Source organism: Rutilus rutilus, assembly GCF_951802725.1.
Source record: "Rutilus rutilus genome assembly, chromosome: 6".
In the NCBI taxonomy this organism is placed as follows: domain Eukaryota; kingdom Metazoa; phylum Chordata; class Actinopteri; order Cypriniformes; family Leuciscidae; genus Rutilus; species Rutilus rutilus.
This window is the reverse complement of record NC_140214.1, coordinates 6,707,209-6,730,342: the sequence shown is the minus strand read 5'-3', so window position 1 is coordinate 6,730,342 and position 23,134 is coordinate 6,707,209. Positions and strand designations below refer to the sequence as shown.

The 23,134-nt window shown below is 37.1% G+C and overlaps 1 protein-coding gene across 1 annotated transcript; it reads right to left on the bottom strand.

Moving 5' to 3' along the window:
• Window positions 1-11,333: 11,333 nt before the first annotated feature.
• cdc34b (cell division cycle 34 homolog b) lies at window positions 11,334-23,134 on the bottom strand. The gene is made up of 5 exons (XM_084411421.1): window positions 22,344-23,134; window positions 17,499-17,585; window positions 15,161-15,258; window positions 13,556-13,690; window positions 11,334-12,876 (listed from the first exon to the last, which is right to left on the bottom strand). Exons 1-5 carry the CDS (start codon window positions 22,527-22,529, stop codon window positions 12,657-12,659), a joined length of 726 nt encoding a protein of 241 aa, XP_084267547.1. The 5' UTR covers window positions 22,530-23,134; the 3' UTR covers window positions 11,334-12,656.

Below are 23,134 nucleotides of genomic sequence, written 5' to 3'. Positions count from 1 at the left end.
GTGTGTGTTTGTGTGTGTGTGTGTGAGAGAGAGAGAGAGAGAGAGAGAGAGAGAGAGAGAGAGAGAGAAAGAGGCAGAGAGAGGCAGAGAGCGTGGAGAAATGGGCAATTAGAGGTGGGATGAAGAAGGGGGGAGGTGGTGGAGATGAGGTCAGTCTCACAAAAATCTCTCTCTCAGAAATTGTAAAACACATGAGCCACTATAATGTTTTATTAGGCTACTTTAAATATACCATATACAATATTTCATACATTTGATAGGCCTATATTTATTTATATATTTTTTCTTTTAATTTATTAATTATTAACCATTTAAAGCTGCAGTCCGTAGCTTTTTTGGGTTATAAATTATCCAAAATAAATTTTTGAGCAAGTACATAACCAGCCAGTGTTCAAAACTATCTGCTTGCCTTAGCTCGATTCAAAATGGTAAGCTTGTAATAATGTTTAATTCCAGTGGTACTGGTGGATTTCCACAGGAAATTCGAGCATGTCTTTGCGTCATTACGTCACATCTGTACACATAAAGAAGGAGTCTCGGCTAGTAGGCTAGTATGTTGCGCGTGAGGATGTTGGAGGTGGAGATTTATAGCCTTTTCTCGCAGCACTTGATATAATTAAACTTGTCAATTTGATGGCGGATCCAGAAAGGTTCAAACGACAATCACCAGTGACAACTGGAGATTCACCCGTTGTAAAACACTAAAGACTTTTACTAAAGTAAAAAAAAGAGACTGCAACCGGCCCATGCGAAAACAAGGATAAATATCGGGAGGGCATTAAATGTAGTCACGCAATGCTGATGTTGTTAACATGAACAATTTGGGAACAAAGTATAATTTGCACGGTTTGACATGATATGTTAAGCGAGTGTTAGATTTAATCAGTGCGATTTACTGCTACTTAACATTAGTTGGTCAGAACAAAAGTGGATGTTACATACTTGTTCAGACGACATTTTCCGGTGAAAATTCTTATGTTGGTCATACTTCCAAAAAGTAGAATCTGTGATTCCGAATGACAGTATCCACACGCGGTGATTGACAGCCACACACATTCTCCTCAAAACATTGGATTCATCCGCGCTGTGCCATGCCGAGGCACAACGCACGTAAAGTTGATATTTCTGCGAATAACTGCAATTGCAGATTTCGAACAGAGATGGCGACAAAGAGGAAAAACTGCAGACTGCAGCTTTAATTAACCTACATATTTTATTAAATTATCGAATTATATATTACAATATATTATATTAGGCTATAACACAATATAATTAATACAATATAATTAACATTATAATAAAACTACAAGATACTAGATATAAGAGAAAAATGTAACCCACCTTATGAAGTAATTTGATAATGTATTTATCATTTTAAAGTGTTAAGCTTTATGTTGTTGAATATTAAATAACAGGGCTTGTTATATAAAACAAGTCATATATTGTTCACAAATATATTATATATTGTTCACAAATCTGTCTAAATCTGTGTTAGTGAGCACTTCTCCTTTGCCGATATAATCCATCCACCTCACAGGTGTGGCATATCAAGATGCTGATTAGACAGCATGATTATTGCACAGGTGTGCCTTTGGCTGGCCACAATAAAAGGCCACTCTAAAATGTGCAGTTTTATCACACAGCACAATGCCACAGATGTCACAAGTTTTGAGGCATGCTGACTGCAGGAATGTCCACCAGAGCTTTTGCCTGTGAATGTTCATTTCTCTACCATAAGCCGTCTCCAAAGGCGTTTCAAAGAATTTGGCAGTACATCCAACCGGCCTCACAACCGCAGACCACGTGTAACCACACCAGCCCAAGACCTCCACATCCGGCATCTTCAGATCATCTGAGACCGGCTGCTGCAGCAATCGGTTTGCATAACCAAAGAATTTCTGCACAAACTGTCAGAAACCGTCTCAGGGAAGCTCATCTGCATGCTCGTCGTCCTCATTGGGGTCTCGCCCTGACTGCAGTTCGTCGCCGTAACCGACTTAAGTGGGCAAATGCTCACATTCGATGGCGTCTGGAACTTTGGAGAGGTGTTCTCTTCACGGATGAATCCCGGTTTTCACTGTACAGAGCAGATGGCAGACAGCGTGTATGGCGTTGTGTGGGTGAGCAGTTTGCTGATGTCAGCGTTGTGGATCGAGTGGCCCATGATGGCGGTGGGGTTATGGTATGGGTAGGCGTATGTAATGGACTACGAACACAGGTGCATTTTATTTATGGCATTTTGAATGCACAGAGATACCATGACGAGATCCTGAGGCCCATTGTTGTGCCATTCATCCACAACCATCACCTCATGTTGCAGCATGATAATGCACGGCCCCATGTTGCAAGGATCTGTACATAATTCCTGGAAGCTGAAAACATCCCCCCCCCCCCCCCCCCCCCCCCCCCCCCGATACAGTAAAACTGCACATTTTAGAGTGGCCTTTTATTGTGGCCAGCCTAAGGCACACCTGTGCAATAATCATGCTGTCTAATCAGCATCTTGATATGCCACACCTGTGAGGTGGATGGATTATCTCGGCAAAGGAGAAGTGCTCACTAACACAGATTTAGACAGATTTGTGAACAATATTTGAGAGAAATAGGCCTTTTGTGTACATAGAAAAAGTCTTAGATCTTTTAGTTCAGCTCATGAAAAATAGGGGCAAAAACAAAAGTGTTGCGTTTATAATTTTTTTCAGTGTATATATTTATATATATATATATATATATATATATATATCCTCTTTTATATTTGTATAAATAAATAAAATATATAAATATAACACACTCACACACTCACTCACTCACACACTCACACTCACACACTCACACACACAGACACACAGACACACACACACATGGGAAAATATATCCTGCCCTCTGCTGGCAGGATGCATACTCTTTTCAGAAAAGACAACTGTCAACTGTAACATTAAAAAAGGCCATAAAATAATATAGAATATATCATTTGAGAGTATGTCGTGATAATGTACTGAAGTAAACTGATGTGTATCTTCACATTCAAACATGTAAGTGACAATACATAAACTAATAAGGAAAGTCACAGGTAAATGACAAAAACATGGTAATTCCATCAAACTTTTTTTGCAAGTGAAGTTAATACATCATCATATAACGGTATACGCCCGATGTTTAAGATGCAATGATGCTTCATCACTGCAGGTTCTACTAAGAATTCAAGAGCTTCTAAAAATACAATTCCTCTGTCACCGTGTCACCTATATGCCAGACTCTTGGGTAGTTTCACCTGTGCAATTACTCTTCTGTACACTGTCATTAGTTGGAACACATTTTGTAAATGTAAATTTGTTTAAGCTATCTCTGTTTTAACGATACCCATATAACAGGTGAATTTAAAACGAGTGTACATTTGTGAGCCTGGGAAGGTCAGATGAGAACGTCTCCCCTGTGCATCTTGCTGTTTCCTGACAGTGCTGAATGTACAAGTGAAAATACCTCTTTTTTATCTCGCTCTTGTTCAGTAACTCTTCGTCCGTGTCAGTTGACGTTTGGAACAGAGACTACAAAGAAAATGTCCTTAAACACCCTGTTAGAATTTCTACATACAACATGTGTGCTGAAGACAAAATCGTGCACAAGAAAAGAAACTCAAATTAACTTGCAGTGCTGTAAGCATCTATACATTTTGTCAGCTAAAAATAAATCTTCCTTGTAAGGAAGTCATTAGTTATAACTAAGTACTGTGTTATAAAAAACGATCATCCCACATGCCACTGAAGACAGCAGGCTTGCCTTGAACAGATACCTAAAAAAAAACATGAGAAACTATAGCTCACTGCCGGGACAAGAACAATGACAGTTATACTAATCTAGGCAGAATGGCAAGAAAAAGAAACAGATGCTCCTGCAAAAGCAATGTGCCAAAACCACACATTTACTCAAACCATTAGTTGGACTGGTATGGTTTGCACAGCAAAAATGAAGTAGTTCTATAGGCAATTTAAAACAGATTGTCTACTGGCAGCAAAAAAGTTGTTCGGTATATATCGGGAATGGAATACTGCTGCATATTTTGCAGTATATACTGCATTATGCCTACTTTTATAATATTATGTAATGTAAACCAGAATGCCACACTAAATGTTGTAATTGTTCCACAATCTCGTGACTAATTCAGTGAATTGCATTAAATATGTATTTTTTTTTTTTTACTTTTTTTTTCATATTTAGATACAATCATAATATGTCAACAAAGATTCAAGAAACATTACAAAAACAGGTATATAACTACTGATTCCTCATTCTGCAAATGACCGCTTACATGGAAGTACAGTAGGCCTACTTACAGTACATACAGTACTTCACATTTTTGGCTAATTTAATCTGCATGGGTACTGCATGCAATCAGAAAAACTACATACTGTGCACAAGCTTTTGGCTTGCTTAGTTGGGGACATTTCAACATTTAATTTAATATTCAACAATAATATTGATCTGCCTGCATTGACCCCATCATATGAGAACTGAACTGCTGTACGATGACATCATGGTTTTCTTCAGAGCGGCTATATATATTTATATTTTAACTAATTAATAGCTTTTTTACAACCAAAATGAAACATTACTGAACTTACTTAAGCTGGACTGTGACGCTATTTTTTTCTGGAAACAAACTTTGTTGTATTATTTTCCTGTTATCTCTGTAAAGCTGCTTTGAAACAATCTGTATTGTAAAAAGCACTATATAAATAAAAGTGACTTGACATGACAGTATACATACTGCATACCACAAAAATATTAGTATGCTTTAATAATGGTAGTATGACATTCTGCACATACCCTCAGAGGGTTTTAAATCAGTCAATATGTTAGGCTTCACTTACTTTTCTTTGAATGTAACTGGTCCTACTCGCAGCCACTCCAAGTGGGATTGGAACCAGCGTCACCGAGGAGCTCTTTACTAGCGGGCCTCCGTTTCACTCACCACCCTAAACCTCACTCCAATCCAGGTTTTACCAATTTGACTGGCCCTACTCGCACCCGCTCCAAGCGGGATACAAACCTCCGTCACCAGCATGCGAGGCAGGCGTGCTGACAAGCTTGAGGCCAGGGGAGTGAGGTTTACTTGCACAGCTCTTTACTAGCTGGCCTCCGTTACACGAGCGCAGTATTATCTGATTTGCAAAGTGATGTGTATTTTGTGTTTGGAGTGTTTGAGTACTTGAGTTTCTAATTGGCAGTTTTGAAACACCTTGATTAAATGAGTTGTGTGTTCCTTTTTCGGGAAGAGGATCATTTACGTTGATTGAGTTTTGCCCTGGTTTGATTAAGCCCTATTGCTGAAAGCTAATGAGTTGCTTTTGTGTTCTGCTGCTGTTTGGCCATCTGGATGCTTCTGAGATGAAACAGTCACTGACTGAGCTGGAAATTGACTAACAGTCTCTAACAGTCATATATATATTTCTCTCTGTATACATTTTTGTTCTGCAATATGCAAAGAATGTTTTTGTGTTAAATTACCCCTCTGGTTTCCCGAGGTCTTCTTCAAGCATTGATGACAATGGACTGGGGGGACAGTTTAACTGACACTGACCTGGAAGAGATCCGCAGAGAATGAAAACACTATTCTGTCCATAAATACACAATATCTTGAAATGTTTCACAAAGTTCAAATGTTTTTGTAAATGTGTTTTAAGCATGTTTTGTCTTGGTCTTTATATTTCCTGTCTTGATGTATACCTAAAAATATATTCTCCCTAAAAAATTTACAGATATAAAAATAGTTCAAGCAGTCAATATTGTGCATCTGAATTTGACTATTTAAAGACATTTTTCAGATTAAATACAAGTTATCTGCATGAATAACAGATGCTTATTGGGCAAACTTGCAAAAAATGCTCCATAGACTTCCTTTGTAAGTACAAAACATAAGTCCACATTATTTTCTATGATAATCAATGGCATGCTGAACTAGGAACAATGCAGCTAGAATGCTTTTGGTCTCATTTTAGTGATGCATTGCATTGTTAACAGGCTCTGATCTCTTTGTAAATAGCATTTCAGATATGAACATGGTCATATTTTGCATTTATGGCAGGTGCTGGATATTGGCGACAGGCCAACAGGGACACAGAGGAGGAGGAGAAGACCTCGGGGATCTGGTGGAAGCAGCTGGTGCCGGAGAAACTCTAGGACCAGTATCCAGGACATGAGCATTTTGGGCTGAAAAACACTTTACTTAAAGCTTTTATATAAAATGCCTTATATAAAAACTATTTCTAATGCATTAATTAATATTTGTAATGCAACTGATAATGCATTGTATGATCTCATTAATAACTGTAACCACAGTTATAATACATTATTATACTTGAAATGTAGGGCTATGAACAGATGAGATTCTGAATAAGGGTTTGAACATAAATTGCTCAGTCTCAGTCTGATATAAAAGGATTTCCAGCAAAGGATAACCATAGGCAATTGGTTATTATGCACTATGCATTTGAAAATGCATTTGCTGTCTTGGAAACATCCCTCTTGAAGGCCTACCATTAAAGTTGAACTACATTTATTCATGGGTGTAGCTTGACAACTGAGCTATGGGGAGACCGAGCCAGTCGCTTTAGTCAGTCACCATTTTAATCACATTTAGCTTTACCTACATATTCACACTCCATGTAACTCCATATACAATACCATATATGTAGACATATGTTACATCACAATGACAACAGGGCAGAAAGATAATGTTGCTGAGTAAAAATTATCATTACAAAAAAGATTGCATAGATACAAAGTATAGTTAAACCAGCTGAAAAGTGCCCAAAAACACTCTAAAACCAGCCAGAGGATCAACTAGGGCCAACAAGGACCACTAGGCAAGGCATAAAATCCTATACTGGCTCAAACATCCTGGGCATTATTTCATATCGTACTGCTATCGATCTAGCCGTTTATGTGGTACATGCGCAAAAACACTTACACAAGAAACCAGTTGTATTTTATGACATCATACCTATAAATAAATATCATATAATGGAATTGGCTTGGCATTTTATCTTTAGATTGTTTCATTTGTAATCTACTCCATTGGACTGTACTTTCACATCTCTGCCGGTTGCCTTATTGATTTGCTGTAAAGTAATACGCCTCTGTAATGCTCTGTCACTAAATCATAAAGGAATATATGAGACTGTGTCTCAGGCATTAACAGTTACGACCACTTGAAGAGAAGCTCTCGACGCGGATGATTGATTTATAGCTAGCAGTCTATCATTGTCATAAACCGTGGTGCTCCTCAACCATCACAGATATCACATTAAAAACTACTTAAGTGTCATCAAATGCTCTCCGTGGGATTGCAAATAATTCAATGAGCCTATAAATTGCTCTCTGGTTTTAATTATTGTTAATGATATAATATGCCACTTGCTTACTGCATATTGTGAAGTAAATATTGAATTCTAATATTGAAATATTGAACTAAAAGCTAAATACTAGTGCTTGGAATTCAAAGTATAGTGGTTTGCCTTATAGCAAACACTTCTAAGAGTAGTATGGAGCAGACTGTCCATTCTGAACAATCCCTTAACCAAAATCATTACTTTCTTTCCAGCAGAGCCTTAAAAACCAGAGTCTTTTACTACGCTGAAACACACTGCTAACCCCAGCCTCCTGCTGGCCCGTGGGACGTTTGGGCAGCTAGCCAGAGATCCGCTGACACACTGGTGCGCACACATATGCAGGCACAAGCTATCTCTGTGCTCCCTGAGAGAATCCCTATCAAGCACAGAGAGACGCTCTGTATGTCTTAATGGAGGACAAATCTGTTAGCGCACGGCCAGCGTGTGTGGGTGGGCTCTTCACTGCTGTCACCCAAGAAATGAAATAAATGGAGAGACTTTTAGACAGGCAAGCTGGTGGGCTGGCCTTCTGGTCATGTCTGGTTTAGGAAGCTGGTTCTGGAGGGGGTTTGGCACTTCTTTTTATAGTCAGGCTGGTCTTAGCTATAGTCTTGACCAGGCTAGGAGACCAGCTAACCATCTTGGACTGGTTTTAGCTGTTTTTTTTGTTTTTGTTTTTAGCAGGCCACTGAGCTGGCAGACTCTGGTTTGTTCTACCTCTATAAGCAGCTTAAAGTTTTTGTTTGCCATGTGATTTATTGATTGTAGAAGTGCATTTAGCTGAATGGTATTAAGAGGATGAAGCCATTTCAAGCACAACGGAGATCTTTTTTAAATTTTTAAAATTATCTTAAATTTTTTTATGATTACAGTAACTTGTAAAATATCCCTCACTACCATTCAAACGTTTGGTAAGATGTTTTTGAAAGAAGTATTTTATGCTCACCAAGACTGCATTTATTTAACAAAGAAAAATAAAACAGGAAAAACTGGGACATTGTTAAATATTTTACTATATTTTACCATTTCTATATATATATATATATATATATATATATATATATATATATATATACAGTATATATATAATTTTTGCAGGGTTCTTTGATAAATAGAAGGTTCAAAAGAACAGCATTTATTTTAAATATAAATCTTTGTAACATTATAAATGTATGTACAGTAAATCGTACTGTAAATGTATAAATTTAATGCATCCTTGCTAAATATAAAATATATACAAAAATTTGCTTCAGCATTTTAATTACTTAAAATAAATACTTGTCACTTCACTCCAAACCTATATGACCTTCTTTTTATCTATTTTTTTTTTTTTTTAAAACTGCAAAAAAACCCTGCAACAACAAAAATATATTTAAATATCACAAACACGTTTAAAAAAAAACTATAATAAAGTATATTTTACCTTAAATGATTTTCAGTAGACTTTAACCACATTTTAAAAAACAATATTTATGAAATGACATATATAATAGCTTAGGGTAAAAAAAAAAAAAAAAACACTCAATTGCATTCCATATATTTAAACTATATATTTTTAGTGTAACTGCAATTAAGTTTCTGTAAACTTTACATGCAGTTCACAGTTAAGCATATTCTTTTATTTTATTTCCATAATAAATAGTACTCCTTTTATCAATAAGTAGCCTACACTACTTATTTTTTTCAAGGGTAGCCCTTTAAAATAGAGACCTATATGTGCATAGGTCTGCATATGTGATAATTGTTGAATGATTTGTTGTCTAAATGAAGGAGGGTTATTTCCTCTGTACTGTGGCATCTTCATGAAAGTCATGCTGTTAGCTACAGTGTACAAATACACAAAGAGATGCTTCAGAATTTTAAAATAAGGGTCTGACTGCTTCTGTGTCCTTTTATCCTGAATGTCCTGAAGCCAGAAACAAAGGAATTAACACAATACAACTACATTATCACTCCAAAATTCCTGCAAGCACCAGAGTAATGCAGCTTTAGTGCAGAAGTTCAACTGCAAATTTGTACCTATTTATTTCATACAAAAAAAAAAAAAAGAAGTTATTCAAATGTGTGTTTTCAGATGTTTTTGACGATTGAACTGCAGTTCACATGAAGGTCCGGAGGTCGTTCCACCACCATATAACAGTGAGTGGGAATGTTATTGAGTGATTCAATGTTTAAGGTGCAATACACCTTCAGTGCTTTTAGTCACATTTTGCACCTTCTCTCTGGTCTTTAGTGTTTTTTCTACTGCACTATAAATACAAAATTATCTCCATGGTTAAACTCTCTGCATGCATGTGAAACAACTTGATGAATCCTGAAAAGACTATGTAAAAGTGGGAGGTCTCATGTCGACATGCTCACGCTTCTGATAACAGTTTGTTTGCTTACCTATATTCTTCAAAATATCTTCCATTGTGTTAAACAGAAGAAATAAAAACAGGTTTGAAACAACTTGAGGGTGACAGAATTTTCATTTTAGGGTGAACTATCCCTTTAAGTGATTCTTCTCCATGATTTTACATTACCTCCTTTTTATTCTTACAGTGTTTCAGGCATGTAAAGTCCTTCTAAATGTTCTATAAACTGTGTCAGCGCTGGAACTGCATCTCACGGGCCCCCTCATCTCTGTGTGTTCATTGTGTAGGCCTGTGAGTGTTCAGGTTGTCTGAACAAGCCTCAAGCACAGTGTTTCCAGGCAAACCTTGAATGCCAGTCGGAGGGTTGCCATGGCAACAGAGTCGGGGCAACTGCACTTTGGAATGCCTGGAGACCCTCTCCAGCTGTGCCTAATGTCTTATCTGGTAAATAATGCCATATTCAGCTGAGCAATGAAATCTAACTCTGTCATGTCCACTTTCCCTGACAGCAGAGATAATTAGCAAGCAAAGGGAGACTTTTCTTTGAGAAAAATAACCTATAATCTTAAATGTCTCTTCCAGAAAGCTGCAGATCTGTGGATCACACTGTACTCAGATTTGCCTAGACACCAGTCTGTGATGAAAAAAAAGAGTCACATTTCTAATTAAAATTCATCTATTTTTCTATTAAGTGAAACCCCTGAGAACAGTTCTGCAAAAAATGTTTAGTCTATAAATATTGACTACATTTGCTTGCTGTGGTTTGAAATATTTTTCAGAGTTGTAAATAAAGATTACTGGAGTACATTTTACAAGTTCCATTTCAGTCTAAGAAGTAAATCCTACACCATTTTTTTTTTTTTTTTCTCAGTGTAGTGTAAAATAAAAGACCACTTTAAAGGTGTCATTATTGAGAATAAAAATGTGTTGTGTATCATGAATCTGGAGACGGGAACATGAAAGTCTCCCCTAACCTTTATTGTTTGTTCCTACCAATACCCTTAGAATGTAAATGAGGGGCCGTTTACACGACACGGTTTTCAACTAAAAACGGAAAACCTTTTATGCGTTTTGGCCATTAATTTACATGACAACTGTGTTTTGGGGACCTGAAAACGCAAAGTTTTGAAAACGGGATTCAAAGTGCAAGTTGTTGAAACCAATACCGTTATAGTCTGCCAGTAAACAACAAAAACGTGAATTTGTGAAAACGGTGACGTCATGCGCGTGCGCATTTTGTGTTTAGTCTATAGGCACGTATTGTTTCTTTACATCACCAGCTACTGGCCAGGTTAGGTTAGGTTTAATGTAGCGTTTTAATAATACAGCATTTTTAGTCATTTTCGCAGATCTGTGTGAACCGGGATCATTTTGACAACGTTGTTGTCAGTACACGAAAAACGCAAAATAAATGTTTTCCTGTTTTTAGTATATTGTTGTCGTGTACCCTTAAGAGCGTAACAATTTGGGGGCTCGTCCGGGATCTGCACAGACAACAGAAAATTAGGAAAACAAACAAGCGCACACGCATATATCAAATAAAATACATGCGTCACACAACGTAACAGTAGTTAACAGTAAACAGGCAAATATTCTAATAAAGATCTTTATTCAGTTTTTAAATAGGCCAACAAATCGTAAAAATACATAAAGGTCAATAAAATGACAAATCAGCTCCTGGTGCGCATCTCAGCCTCTTGGGATATGGTTGTAAATTGTCCTCAAAACAATATTGAAAAAACGGATGACTTGCAGGTGTGAAAAAACACTTTGTTGTTGGTAGGATTTTCCTTTTTCCAGATTGGTTGATCTTGAGAGTCAGTCGGTATGAGCTCAAATTTAAATGTGAGATGGACGCCAGCACTCAACAGCCTCCAGGCAGCGTAAAGGAAAGTTTCAATCTCGATATCACAACACAGGACGTGGCGTTGTTTCACAGAGCAATAATGCAAAAGAAAAGGTAAAAAAAAATCAAATAAAAAAAAAATAATCATCCATTAGTCCAAAAGTCACCCTACATCCCAAATAAAACCACGCCAAAAAAAACGGATTAAATAAGATTCACTTAAGAGGACAACACAGGAGTATCAGCATTGCTTAAAAAACATTTAAAACTCAGCTCAACAGAAAAGACAACATCGACTTGCCAACCTACCCGAATACATTGATTTTCTGATAAGCTTCTATATCTCGGAATGAAGAAATACATAATTGCAATAATTTAAAGTGACACTATAAGTTAAATATTGTGTGGACTTTAAACACATTGTAGAATTTAGGCCATCATTTCTTTTGCAATGTTTAGATTTTTTTTACATTGCAAAAAAACTGTTTTAATATGCATCATCCTTTAATTTTGCTTAGGGCTTTTCAATGTAATTTCTACTCAAATGGAGGGGGAATAAAAACAGAAACTCAAACCTTGACCCCAAGCATTTTCTTGCTCGTTGCTTGAAGGCCAAAAAAGTAAGCGTGGGTGATCAAAGTGATCAGCTCTAAGAAATTCAAAACAACTGTGACGTAGTAAGCATTATTCAGCACAAAGCCTCATTCAAATAATCACTCACTCACTCACTCACTCAAACCTCAATTCAGTCAAGCACTTTTTTTTTTCCTTTTTTGAAGAAACTTTCACAGAGCTGTCTGAAAGCGCAAAGCAAATAAATAATAAAAGAGTAGCTTGGAGAAAAGCCTGAAGGCCAGCACAATTATGACATGGAGGGAAAACAACATAATGCTTATTTAAAAAAAACAAAAAAAAACGAATTTTAGTCAAAGACTTAGACTTTAGTCAAAAGTTAAACAAAAATGGCCATCTGAGTGAGTGTAAATGCAGAGCGCATGCCTTGACGCTTCAACTTTTGGGCTGATGCTGATGAAGACGAGGATGAAGGTGGGAATGGGAACGTCGTCATGATTCCTCGTTTCCTGAGTCGTCCTCGTCATAGCAACAGTCCTCGTCATCGTCATCCTCATCCTCCAAGTCCTCGTCATCATAGTAATCATCGTATAACAGGTCGGACCCCTCGTCCAGCGCGGGGGCGCGCGTGCGCACGCAGTATTCTGCCAGGGTGGTGGGAACTTTCACTCCGTCCCGTTCTGCCTCCGCTTTCGTGGCCAGAACTTGTTTTCTGTAACAGACACAAACACCTCATTAATGGATCTGAAGGAATATTCGGCTTCACATTTGTGCTTTTAAACCTTCAGGCTAGACTTCAATTGTGGGCACATTACCATAAACAATGTATTCCATTCGTTTTTACATTTGATGTTATGTACGGACACTGCTTTGCAAATGCTCAAAATGTTCCTTTTAGCTTCATTTTCATATAGCTGAAACATTAACCATGTAGCTTCTCTTTCTATGACGTTCAGAGTCAGACTCATCTGTCTTAGGCAGTGGGACATGTTGACATTTTATGTAATTTAAGCTCTCCATTTGAGTTGTTGCCCTGAGGTTTTAAGATGCCAAGGCAGAGAAATAAACAACTTATGTCCTGAAGGATGAAATCTGATGCAAGTCAAATGTTCCAACTCAGATGGCTGAAAACATGAATTGGAACATGCAATAGAGAGATTGCCAAGAGGAGATCATGTTTCAGTGACTTATTCAACCACAGGAGGGCACCGCTGATCCAGAAAATAAATCTAAATCTGTTTCGAAGGGTTTTCCATTGGCTTAAGTGTTGTTTATCTCCACATCTTATGACAGAGCCATCAAAATGTAACACGCATTAAACAAATAAACATTAAACACAGCTGATCTCTAAAAGGGACCATATTCTCTATTTTTGTACAATAATTTGTTACCTAATGATTTCTGCATATTCACGGTCTTTTCCTTTACTGTCTCTCCATTTGCGGTACATGACAGAGGCGTCCACGTTGGCCGGAGAAAACGTGTTGGGCTCGTTCAGTAGAGAGATGACACTCAACAGTATAGTTCTGAAACACACACACACAGACACTCAATGTTATAATGACATTAACCTTTAAGCTCATCTGTCCTAGAGCTTCTTTGTGCTGCATTCTCTTGAAGATGCGAAGAGATTTTAGCCAAGAGGATCAGTCTTCATGCATTACTTAAAGTTACTCCGGTGACCTCACATTTGCAATAGGGATACAGAGTAACTTCAGTTTCCAAGTTGGTAATGAATCAACAGCATTCACTGGGAAAGTAACTTATTTTGAAGCACTGCTTTCATAATCACTCTTATAGCCATTCATTGTCAAATGAGCAAAGTGTTTTAAAGTTAGCAATTAGATGCAGGCCAAAATAATTCTTCAACAATTTAGATTGTGTAAAAAATTTTTTATAATAGCATTAATAATTATAATAACAATAAATAGTATTACTATTATTATGGTTATTAAATAATAATAATTCATATATTGAGGTGGTGTAATTAATATGTCAAAAAGAAATAAAATAAGAGTAGTTCTACACATTAGTTACAAGTAGGACTGCAGTACAAAAATGTATATCTTGATATTTTCCCCAATTTTGACGATATTCAGTACTTTACATAGTGACATTAAACATTTTCTATACATTAAATAGAATAAGTGGCAGGAGTATTAGTTAAAGACTTCAAGACTTAATGGATAGATATATTCTGACATACAGTAGCAGATTTTTTTTTTTTTTTTTATACACTCAAACAAAATAAGTCACTAAAAACAACAAGCTACATCCGAGCGGGGTGAACACTAGGTTTTTGATAATGTAAACCATGCAACATTCAGTGTGGGGTCAAAATATGCCCGTCTCTCTGTATACAGTGACAGGTGTTCTACAACAACACAAATGATTAACATGAGCTTCCAGGAAGACACTAGCTTTTCCACTGAAGCACAAAGCCCAGTGAAACAAAACACCAGACTAACTAGAATAGAGATCAGACTCGGGGGAGGAAACGCACAAATACACAGATCTCCACTGAGATGCTTTCCTTAAGGCAAGCAACATGAAACTCATGAACACAAAACCATCCTGGCCACTCTTCCTATAATTCTGTTAGTGGGGAAAATACATGATCACTCTTTGAGACAGCTACTGTTGAGGATCTAGCCTGTAGATCCCTGTAGGGAAATTAATTTGCACAGCACACAATGTAAAAAAAAATATTTATTTGTGGAAAAAGGCCAGAATAAGCTGCAATGTGGACAAGACTTTATGCCAATAATCAATCTGGATGTTAAGGTGATGATACACAGGGCAACTTTTTGGGCAATGTTGCAGTCAACGGGCAACCAGATGAGACACAGGGCCCACAACTGATCTAAATTATCCAGATAGAAATGTATTGCCCATTTTCAATGGGAAAGTGCCCAAGCAACAATCGCTCGGCAAGACTGCCCAGCCAAATCAAAAAGTTGCCCTGTGTATCATCACCTTTAGAGATTACTCCATACCTGACATTCTGTGTGGGGTTCCACCTCTCTGAGGGAAGCTCTCCGCTCTGTGGATCATCTACTGGAGGATGCAGAATGGAGATACACACGTCCCCGTTCTGTGAAAGCACACGCAGAGATTCAAATCAATCACACAATCATAGTGCTTTCACGAAGCAAAAGCAGCATCTCAGTGAAGCCCTCGCCTCCACACCACTGCTGTTTCTGTGAGTACTCACAGCGAGGCATGTGAAAGGGAGATAAGGAGAAAAAGCCAGTCAAAACTGAAGGACGATCTCTGCAGAACTCTGAAAAGCCTTGTGCATGCACTGCATATATATCCAACACAAGGAAATATACTGGTGCACGGGGTAGGCGGGTATGACCACCATCTTAAATCAGAGGCATTTTATATCACTCACAGTAATGCTGTGTGTCACTATATAGTTATACTTCCTGTAAATTCCACCAAAAATGTTTTATATAAATAGATTACCATGTATTAATGCAGTTTTTAAATAATCATCCAACAATTCAGTAAAAAAAAAAAAAAAAAAAAACACATTATTGTTAACAAATCAAAGATACATCTGGCTCCAAAAACAGCTGCTTCACATTATGCAACACTTCAGTTCAAAATAAACTAAAAACAGTAATAGATTGTAATAGAATATACTAAAAATAATTTGTTAAGTGTTAACTGAAATAAAGCTGGCGTTAAATACAATTTATTAGATTAAAAACAGTTTAAAGGGATACTCCACTTTTTTTGGAAATAGGCTCATTTTACAACTCCCCCAGAGTTAAACAGTTGAGTTTTACCGTTTTCGAATCCATTCAGCCGATCTCCGGGTCTGGGGGTCCCACTTTTAGCATAGCTTAGCATAATGAATTGAACCGGACAAGACCATTAGCATCTCTCTCAAAAAAATTAACAAAGAGTTTCGATATTTTTCCTATTTAAAACTTGACTCTTCTGTAGTTACATCGTGTACTAAGACCGACGGAAAAGGAAAAGTTGCGATTTTCTAGGCTGACTATACTCCTAATCATTACGCCTGCTTCACCCATGGTACTGCAGCAAAGTTTCTTGATTATTACGCAGGAATGAGAGTATAGTTCCTAGCCATATCAGCCTAGAAAATCGCAACTTTTCCTTTAAAAACACGTTTAAAGCTAAATAGAAATTTACCTTTAACCGCTTAACTGCAGTCATTTTTGTTGTGTGTTTCTCTCAATAACAAAATAAAAGCACGTAGCACATATTTACAAATTCATCTAAATGTTGCTCTCTGCAGCCTGTATGGCGTCGGGATGTTCCTGCAAAGGCATTTCCAACTATTTTTTAGTTCAAAGCGAAGAACAAAAGAACTTCGGCCATGGGTATATAGGGGCGTTGAATCACATTCAGTCTCTTGTACGTACGTGTGCATGAATGCGAGAATGAGCAGTAAGTTGCTAGCAGCAGTTCAATTAACGGCCACCGGTGTCGCTAATAACAAGGGTTTCTGAATTCTACATAAAGCCCCATTTAAAGACATTGTAAAATATACACACAGCAGCAGTTGAATTCAATATTATTGTGGCAAGTTGTTACTTGCCTGACAACATTAAACAACATACAGTTACAGCACATTTACAGCAGAACACATGCTGGCAGTGCATAAAAATATAATAATGCCCATTTTAATCAACCAAGCTGCCTACACTTCACTACAAGTGCTTGTCATGATATAATGTCTCCAGCACACTTCACACATTACCTGCGATATACGTTTTCAAAAATGACTAACACTTATGAGAGGTGGGCCAACTGTAACATCTTTTACATTTTCACACAAACTACAAATCTACCAGGTATCTTTTGGTATGAGAAACATGTACCAAATATAACAGAATTAATTAAAATATGATGCAAAATTGACGCAGAAGGGTAAGGAACTATTGACAGATCTGTGAAGTGGTTTTTGCTATTGTTATGCTTATAATTTCCAACCTACACAACATGACTTGATGTTTTCCAGGTCACACACAGGTCTGAACTGCAGCTCAGTGAGTGAACCACACCTGTTGGTGCTTGCCGATGAGAGTTACAGTTCTTCCTCATTTTTAAGATGTCAAATAATCTGATTTTCCCCATTTAACACATTGCAGCCATTTATACTCAATTGTATCAAGAGTTCAAATAATGTGTTACTTATAAAATCTGTTCCTAACTGTTCAGTGGCAACAGCCAAGATACAAAGGTTCATGTTTGCCTGGTGCATTAATCCAGGGCTTAACTGAAGGAAATGAGGAAGCACAACAGACAAGCCACGTGCCACAGTACACAGTGTGAGGGCTGAAACAATCCTCTTACCTCATAGATGTTGGGGTGCCACATCTTAGTGAGGAATCTGAACGTGGGTGGGGAGTAGGGGTAATCGATCGGGAACTTAATGCGAGCCTGCAAAACAAGACAAAAACAAACGTCAGCACAAACTTTGTCCAATGCATATTCGTTTATTAAGTATTATGGCTAAATTGATTATAGAGGTGTAACGATATTAAACCAAACAGAAACTCTCATGGCACACCGAATGCGCCCCGCACAACTGAAACACATTATATCTCGTGTAATCGCTCAGTCAGTGTTTGAACGGCAGAACGACATCAGTAAAACAGCTTGTAAACAATATCCCATGTGGCATTACATTTACCTCAGGCAAGTCATCCAGTGTCCACAGCTTGTTAGTCAGCTAGAGAAATCAACTCTTTTGCTAATGCACTATATTAGCCTATATATTCATTATATTTTACTTAACCTGTTAGTGATGTCTTGATTATTTAATGTCTGGTTAAAATATCTGTCATGTTTTTCTAAAGCTGATGCTTCTAAAAAATGTGAAAAAATCTGGGGCCCCTTCCTTAGGTATCTTTTTAAGTGTTGAAATATGTTTGGGCACATATGTAATATGGATAACTTCACTCTTTTCTCCCTTCACTCCATTGTTAATGTTTTGTTTAAGTATGGCTTTAAGGTGTAAATGTCTCACTCTTATCTGGTGTGGGTTTGGGTGGGGGGTCTTCTTTTTTCTCCTTTGTTTATTTTATGTATAACATACTTTTTGTATATATTTTGTGAGACTTTGATCTGTTTTGTGTTTGTATAAAAACTGTTACAAATAAAAATTATATATATAAAAAAACATTTAAAATATTTGTCATGAAAATGACAGCCAGTGTGTAAATGATTATATTTCACCAATGAATTGGAGTTTAGAATTAAATTTAGAAGTTAATGCAAAACCTGCCTCATATGGAGTTTACGTGTTTGCATACAATGTTATTTAGGTGTTGATTATTATATCTAAAAATAAATAGAAACTGAATTTAGGCTAATAGTTTGGGCTCTGTTGTTAACCTGTAATATTATAGTAATGTGCAAGTAAGGGTTCCCTATATAGTTAGCATTAATACAGCATTAGCAGAGATAATTTTTTTTATCCTTAAAACTTTTAATTAATGAATTAATTTAAAGACACAAAGCAATTTTATGTTTCGTTTTCTCCCCCCGCCTGCTGTACCGAAGCGAACCGTACCGAACCGTGCAGGTACTGAACCGTCAGTTTTGTGTACCGTCGCTGTGTTCAGTTGTTTGGTCTCCACTCGGAATCGCAACCAAAGTTTGATTCCTACCCCACTCACCCACTGGTCTCTCACATTGCACTCACATTTGTCTGCAACTGATGCGTCACACAAGAGATGTGAAAAATGCGAGCTGCTTTCCAAACGCAATTTATTCAGAGACAAGCTACCATGCATGACTACATTTTTTGAGACCCCAAATATGACTATCCCCCCTGTGAGGGACCCTCTTCCTAAAATATGAATCAGCAGCTGTGTGTTTATACATAAAGATCATACTGTAAAAAAAAAAAGAAGATACAAATATGTAAAATATTATTTGAAAAATGTAAGTTTCAATTAAGTTGCTTTCAACCTCTCAGTATTGTAATGTTTTATAGGTATAAACCTGAAAAAAAAAAAAAAACTATGGCTGTCAACAGAATATGACTGATTATTCTCATGATTTCTCACCACTCTTTAAAAAGCAGAATAATGAAACAATAATGTTATATATATCTATATATTATTTACAATTATCATTATGTACATACTATTTTTCTCTAACCTTTTCAACAAAACCCTTTGCACTCCCATTTTCCAACCGCAACCTGTACTGGAAAACAGCTTTCACAGCCACCGAACTCTGACATTAAATGGACTTGGGTCCACACCAAAAGCTCTAAAGTGAAAGCTTCTAAACACTGTAGTACCCTCAGCTATATTTAACAAAGTTACCATTTAAAAAAATAAATAAACATTCTGCAGATTTCCATCGCTCTGAAAAAAACTTCGGTCCTGCTGGACAATGCAGCCAAACACTAAGTTCAAAACGATCAACATCACAGTGCCGTCAGCTGGTACACCGCAGAGAGATTTCTTATACAGCAGCTTTGGAGGATTCGGTCTCAGGGTGAGCCCAGGACAGCTGCTCTTAATAGGATTGGAGATGCATCACATTGCAGGGGAACAGTGCAGATGGACAGGAGGGAAAATCTGAGAGAAAACACACAAATGGACAGAGAGCTGGATAACCAGGAAGTGGGGCAAATCATTTTTTGGCACGAAAACAACTAGGTTAAACATCCGTTACGCAAGAGATATGCCCTCTACCTCAATTCAATACAGACCTAATTATTTTCAAGTCTCGTGGCAAAACTGCCCTTGAAACATTTTAGGCTGATTACTACTGGAAGTGGACATAATGACTTTTGCATTCAATTATATTACATGAAATCACCATATTAAAGCAACAGTTCAGTCAGGATATGGTCATTTAATCACATCTACGTAATTCCAGACTTGTATGACTTTCTTCCAATGAACACAAAAGGAGAAGTCTAAACCTCTGTTCTTACTCATACAAAATAAACGGGGACGGATGCTGTTGAGCCAATATAAAAATAAAAAAACTGTTTTTAGTCCATATGGCTTTATGTCACCGAAGCCATGTGATCAATTTTGTTCAATTCCTCACACAAAAGCTAAGTCTTTATTCACTGAAATTGCTCGTCTCCACCATAGCACTCAAAATCCATTTGCTGCTCTTATTAAAAAAACGGTAAGTGAAGACACATCATGTCAGGTTTAACACCAATGATTCCAAATGGCATTATTATATGCATTACCAAAAGGGACAGATTTTCAGTGAAAATTTACTTAAATTTCTGTCCATTCCTCTCACAAAGCAACTAGCCAATATGGTTTTTAAATATCTTAAATACAGCACATACACTAAAGATAAAAAAAGGGGGGTTAGTAAGATTATTTTGTGTTTATGGCTGCATTTATTTGACCAAAAATAAAGTAAAAACAGTAATATTGTGAAATAGTATTTTACCATTTAAAATTACAGTTTTCTATTTGAATATATTTAAAAATGTCATTTATTCCTATGATGCAAAGCTGAATTTTCAGCATCATTACTCCAGTCTTCAGTGTGACATGATCCTTAAGAAATCATACTAATATGCCGATTACTGCTCAAAAAACATTTCTTATAATTACCAATGTTGAAAACAGTGCTGCTTAATATTTTTGTGGAAACTGATTTATTTCAGGATTCTTTGATAAGCAGAAAGTTCAAAAATGCATTTTAAAAAGAAATTGTATGTCTTACAAGTTAATACATCATAAAGGTAAAAACAATTTTTTTTATCTCATTGATCCTAAACTTGTCTAAGTCATATGGGATGACTTCTACGGTGCTTTTTGGTAGTTCAACAGCATTCATCAGCACTTCCCCATTTGCCTTACCAAAGACGAACGTCAGCTGTACTGATTGGAACAACATGAGGGTGAACGAATTACATAATATTCATTTCTGGCTGAACTGACCTTTCAAAGGAAGCATGTAGCCTAATGTAACTAAATATTCCAGACAAGTTAGGCACAAGTGGTTTCAGGTTCTTGGCTGACTACAAGATCTTGACAAAGTGCCAACATAATACTCAAGAGAGCTTTAACACGGTGCAACAAAAAAAAAAAACCCTTTCAAACAAAGAGAAGCAAGTCTCTATCATGCAAATACAGCCTGTTTTATCCTCAAAGCAGGGAGCATTTACTGGTTTGAATACCATGCCTTCGGGCATTGCCAGACTCGAGAGTTCAGTTTCAACACAAGCTCATATCCTGACACTCCAGTGAACAGTGACGCCGCTGTATCTGCCAAACCCCACTGTACGTGTGTGTGTGAGTGCTTTGCTTTCGCTGTAAACAAAGACACGAAAAGTCATTGACCTACTTCAAATCCAACACAACAGTCCAGGCCCTTCCTTTACAATCCAGAGAGGAACTAACATGAAGCTGAATAATTCAATAAAGCTCCTGACATTATTAGGTCATTAATTATAAAGCATTCAGACTGGTGTGAATGAACAGGTTTGTCTGCTCTGATGGAATGAGGTGAGACATAACGATCCTTTGCTGTCATTACTCTATTTTTATAATTATCATAATAAGAATAACTTGTGGTGCCACAAAGAACAAAACAAAATACAGGTCAAACGTGATGTCAACAACTAATACTAAATACGTGGGGCCCTAATAAGTGTCTGGAAGTTCATGAAAATGACATTTTTAAAGTTTAATATTGCATTCAGAGGAATTGGAAATGATCACAAACACTTTGTCATAATAAATTATTTTAACAATAGCTGGTAAATAAATCATTTGAATCAGTAATGAGCTTACAGCTAACTTAAAGTATATAAGAATGATAAAGAACATTTAATTGTAATATTGATAATATTGTTTGTTCAAAGTCATGTAAATCATCTCACCCTGCATCTATCAGAATGACAATGAGTCAATGAGGAACAAAGAAACCAAACAAATGAGCCCTATTATCCTGAACAAAGACCCCAGAATCTCATCAAACCGACATCTGATGGAAATCACAAGACATGAGATCATAACCAGGCTTTAAATCAATCAAAAAACTCAATTATATCGTAATACGTCTAAAGAAAACAGACAAGGGGGACACATAAAGAGATGCAGTTATCCAGAGCTGGTTCCAGATCTAAATATAGACCATAGCCATCTGTTCCTAAAAATAACGCTTATTTATCCCCTAAAACCCAACCTCAGCCCTTACCTTGAAATAGCCCCCTTCATAGTGAGTGTTTGGGGGTCCGAAAATCGCCACTTCCCAGTTGTAGAGATCCGCTTCATCCACTAAAGTGATCTTGAAACCCTCCACTGGTTCCTCCTGTAGAGACTTCATCTCCAGCATTAAAGCTTTCTGTGAGCTGGCGACCTGAGCACTGCTCTGACGGGCCATTTCTGCTTTATTTCTACACAACTGGAATCAAAAAGGGCGAAAAGTTGACAAGATGTGATGAGGCGATGAAAGCTGCTTTTCTTTCTTTGTCTGGAGTTGCTAGCTTAGCGGGGAAATGACAATGTCCTCAAAAAAGAGAGTATTTTCGATCAAATAAAATGTGTTGTAAGCTATAAAGCATTATAAGTGTGTTTTTTCGTCATCCATGAAAGTAAAAAAGGTTGTTTGGTTGTTTATATGCCGAGTTTTGTCTGTCAAAAAATAACAAATCGCGCTCCGGGTTTGTTGTGTTTTTTTTTTTTTTCGTAGCTGAAGGCTAGCTGTGAAAATCCACTTCGACTCAACACTAATCTTCTCGAATGGTAGGTTTTCGTTTAATGTAAGTAAATTCAGATGTCTGAGTGTACAAAAAGAAAGTCTGCGCTTGAATTCTGTCGCAAGCTGGTCCGTCGAGAAGCAAAAATCGCCGTGAACTAGTAAATGTGTAGGAGAGTGGCGAGTTATGAGTCGATGTCCTGGATGCGTCTTTCCTCAATTCCAATGGGCTCGCGGTGCATTGTGGGTGCTGTAGTTCTGTCGGCTCACATTACACTGTCAACAGACCT

Coding starts and splice junctions, on each gene's coding strand:
- cdc34b (XM_084411421.1), bottom strand. CDS start 22,529: ATGGCCCGTCAGAGCAGTGCTCAGGTCGCCAGCTCACAGAAAGCTTTA. Junction 15,259..17,498: donor GGCACCCCAACATCTATGAG/GTAAGAGGATTG, acceptor GTGCTTTCACAG/AACGGGGACGTGTGTATCTC. Junction 12,877..13,555: donor GAATATGCAGAAATCATTAG/GTAACAAATTAT, acceptor TGTCTGTTACAG/AAAACAAGTTCTGGCCACGA.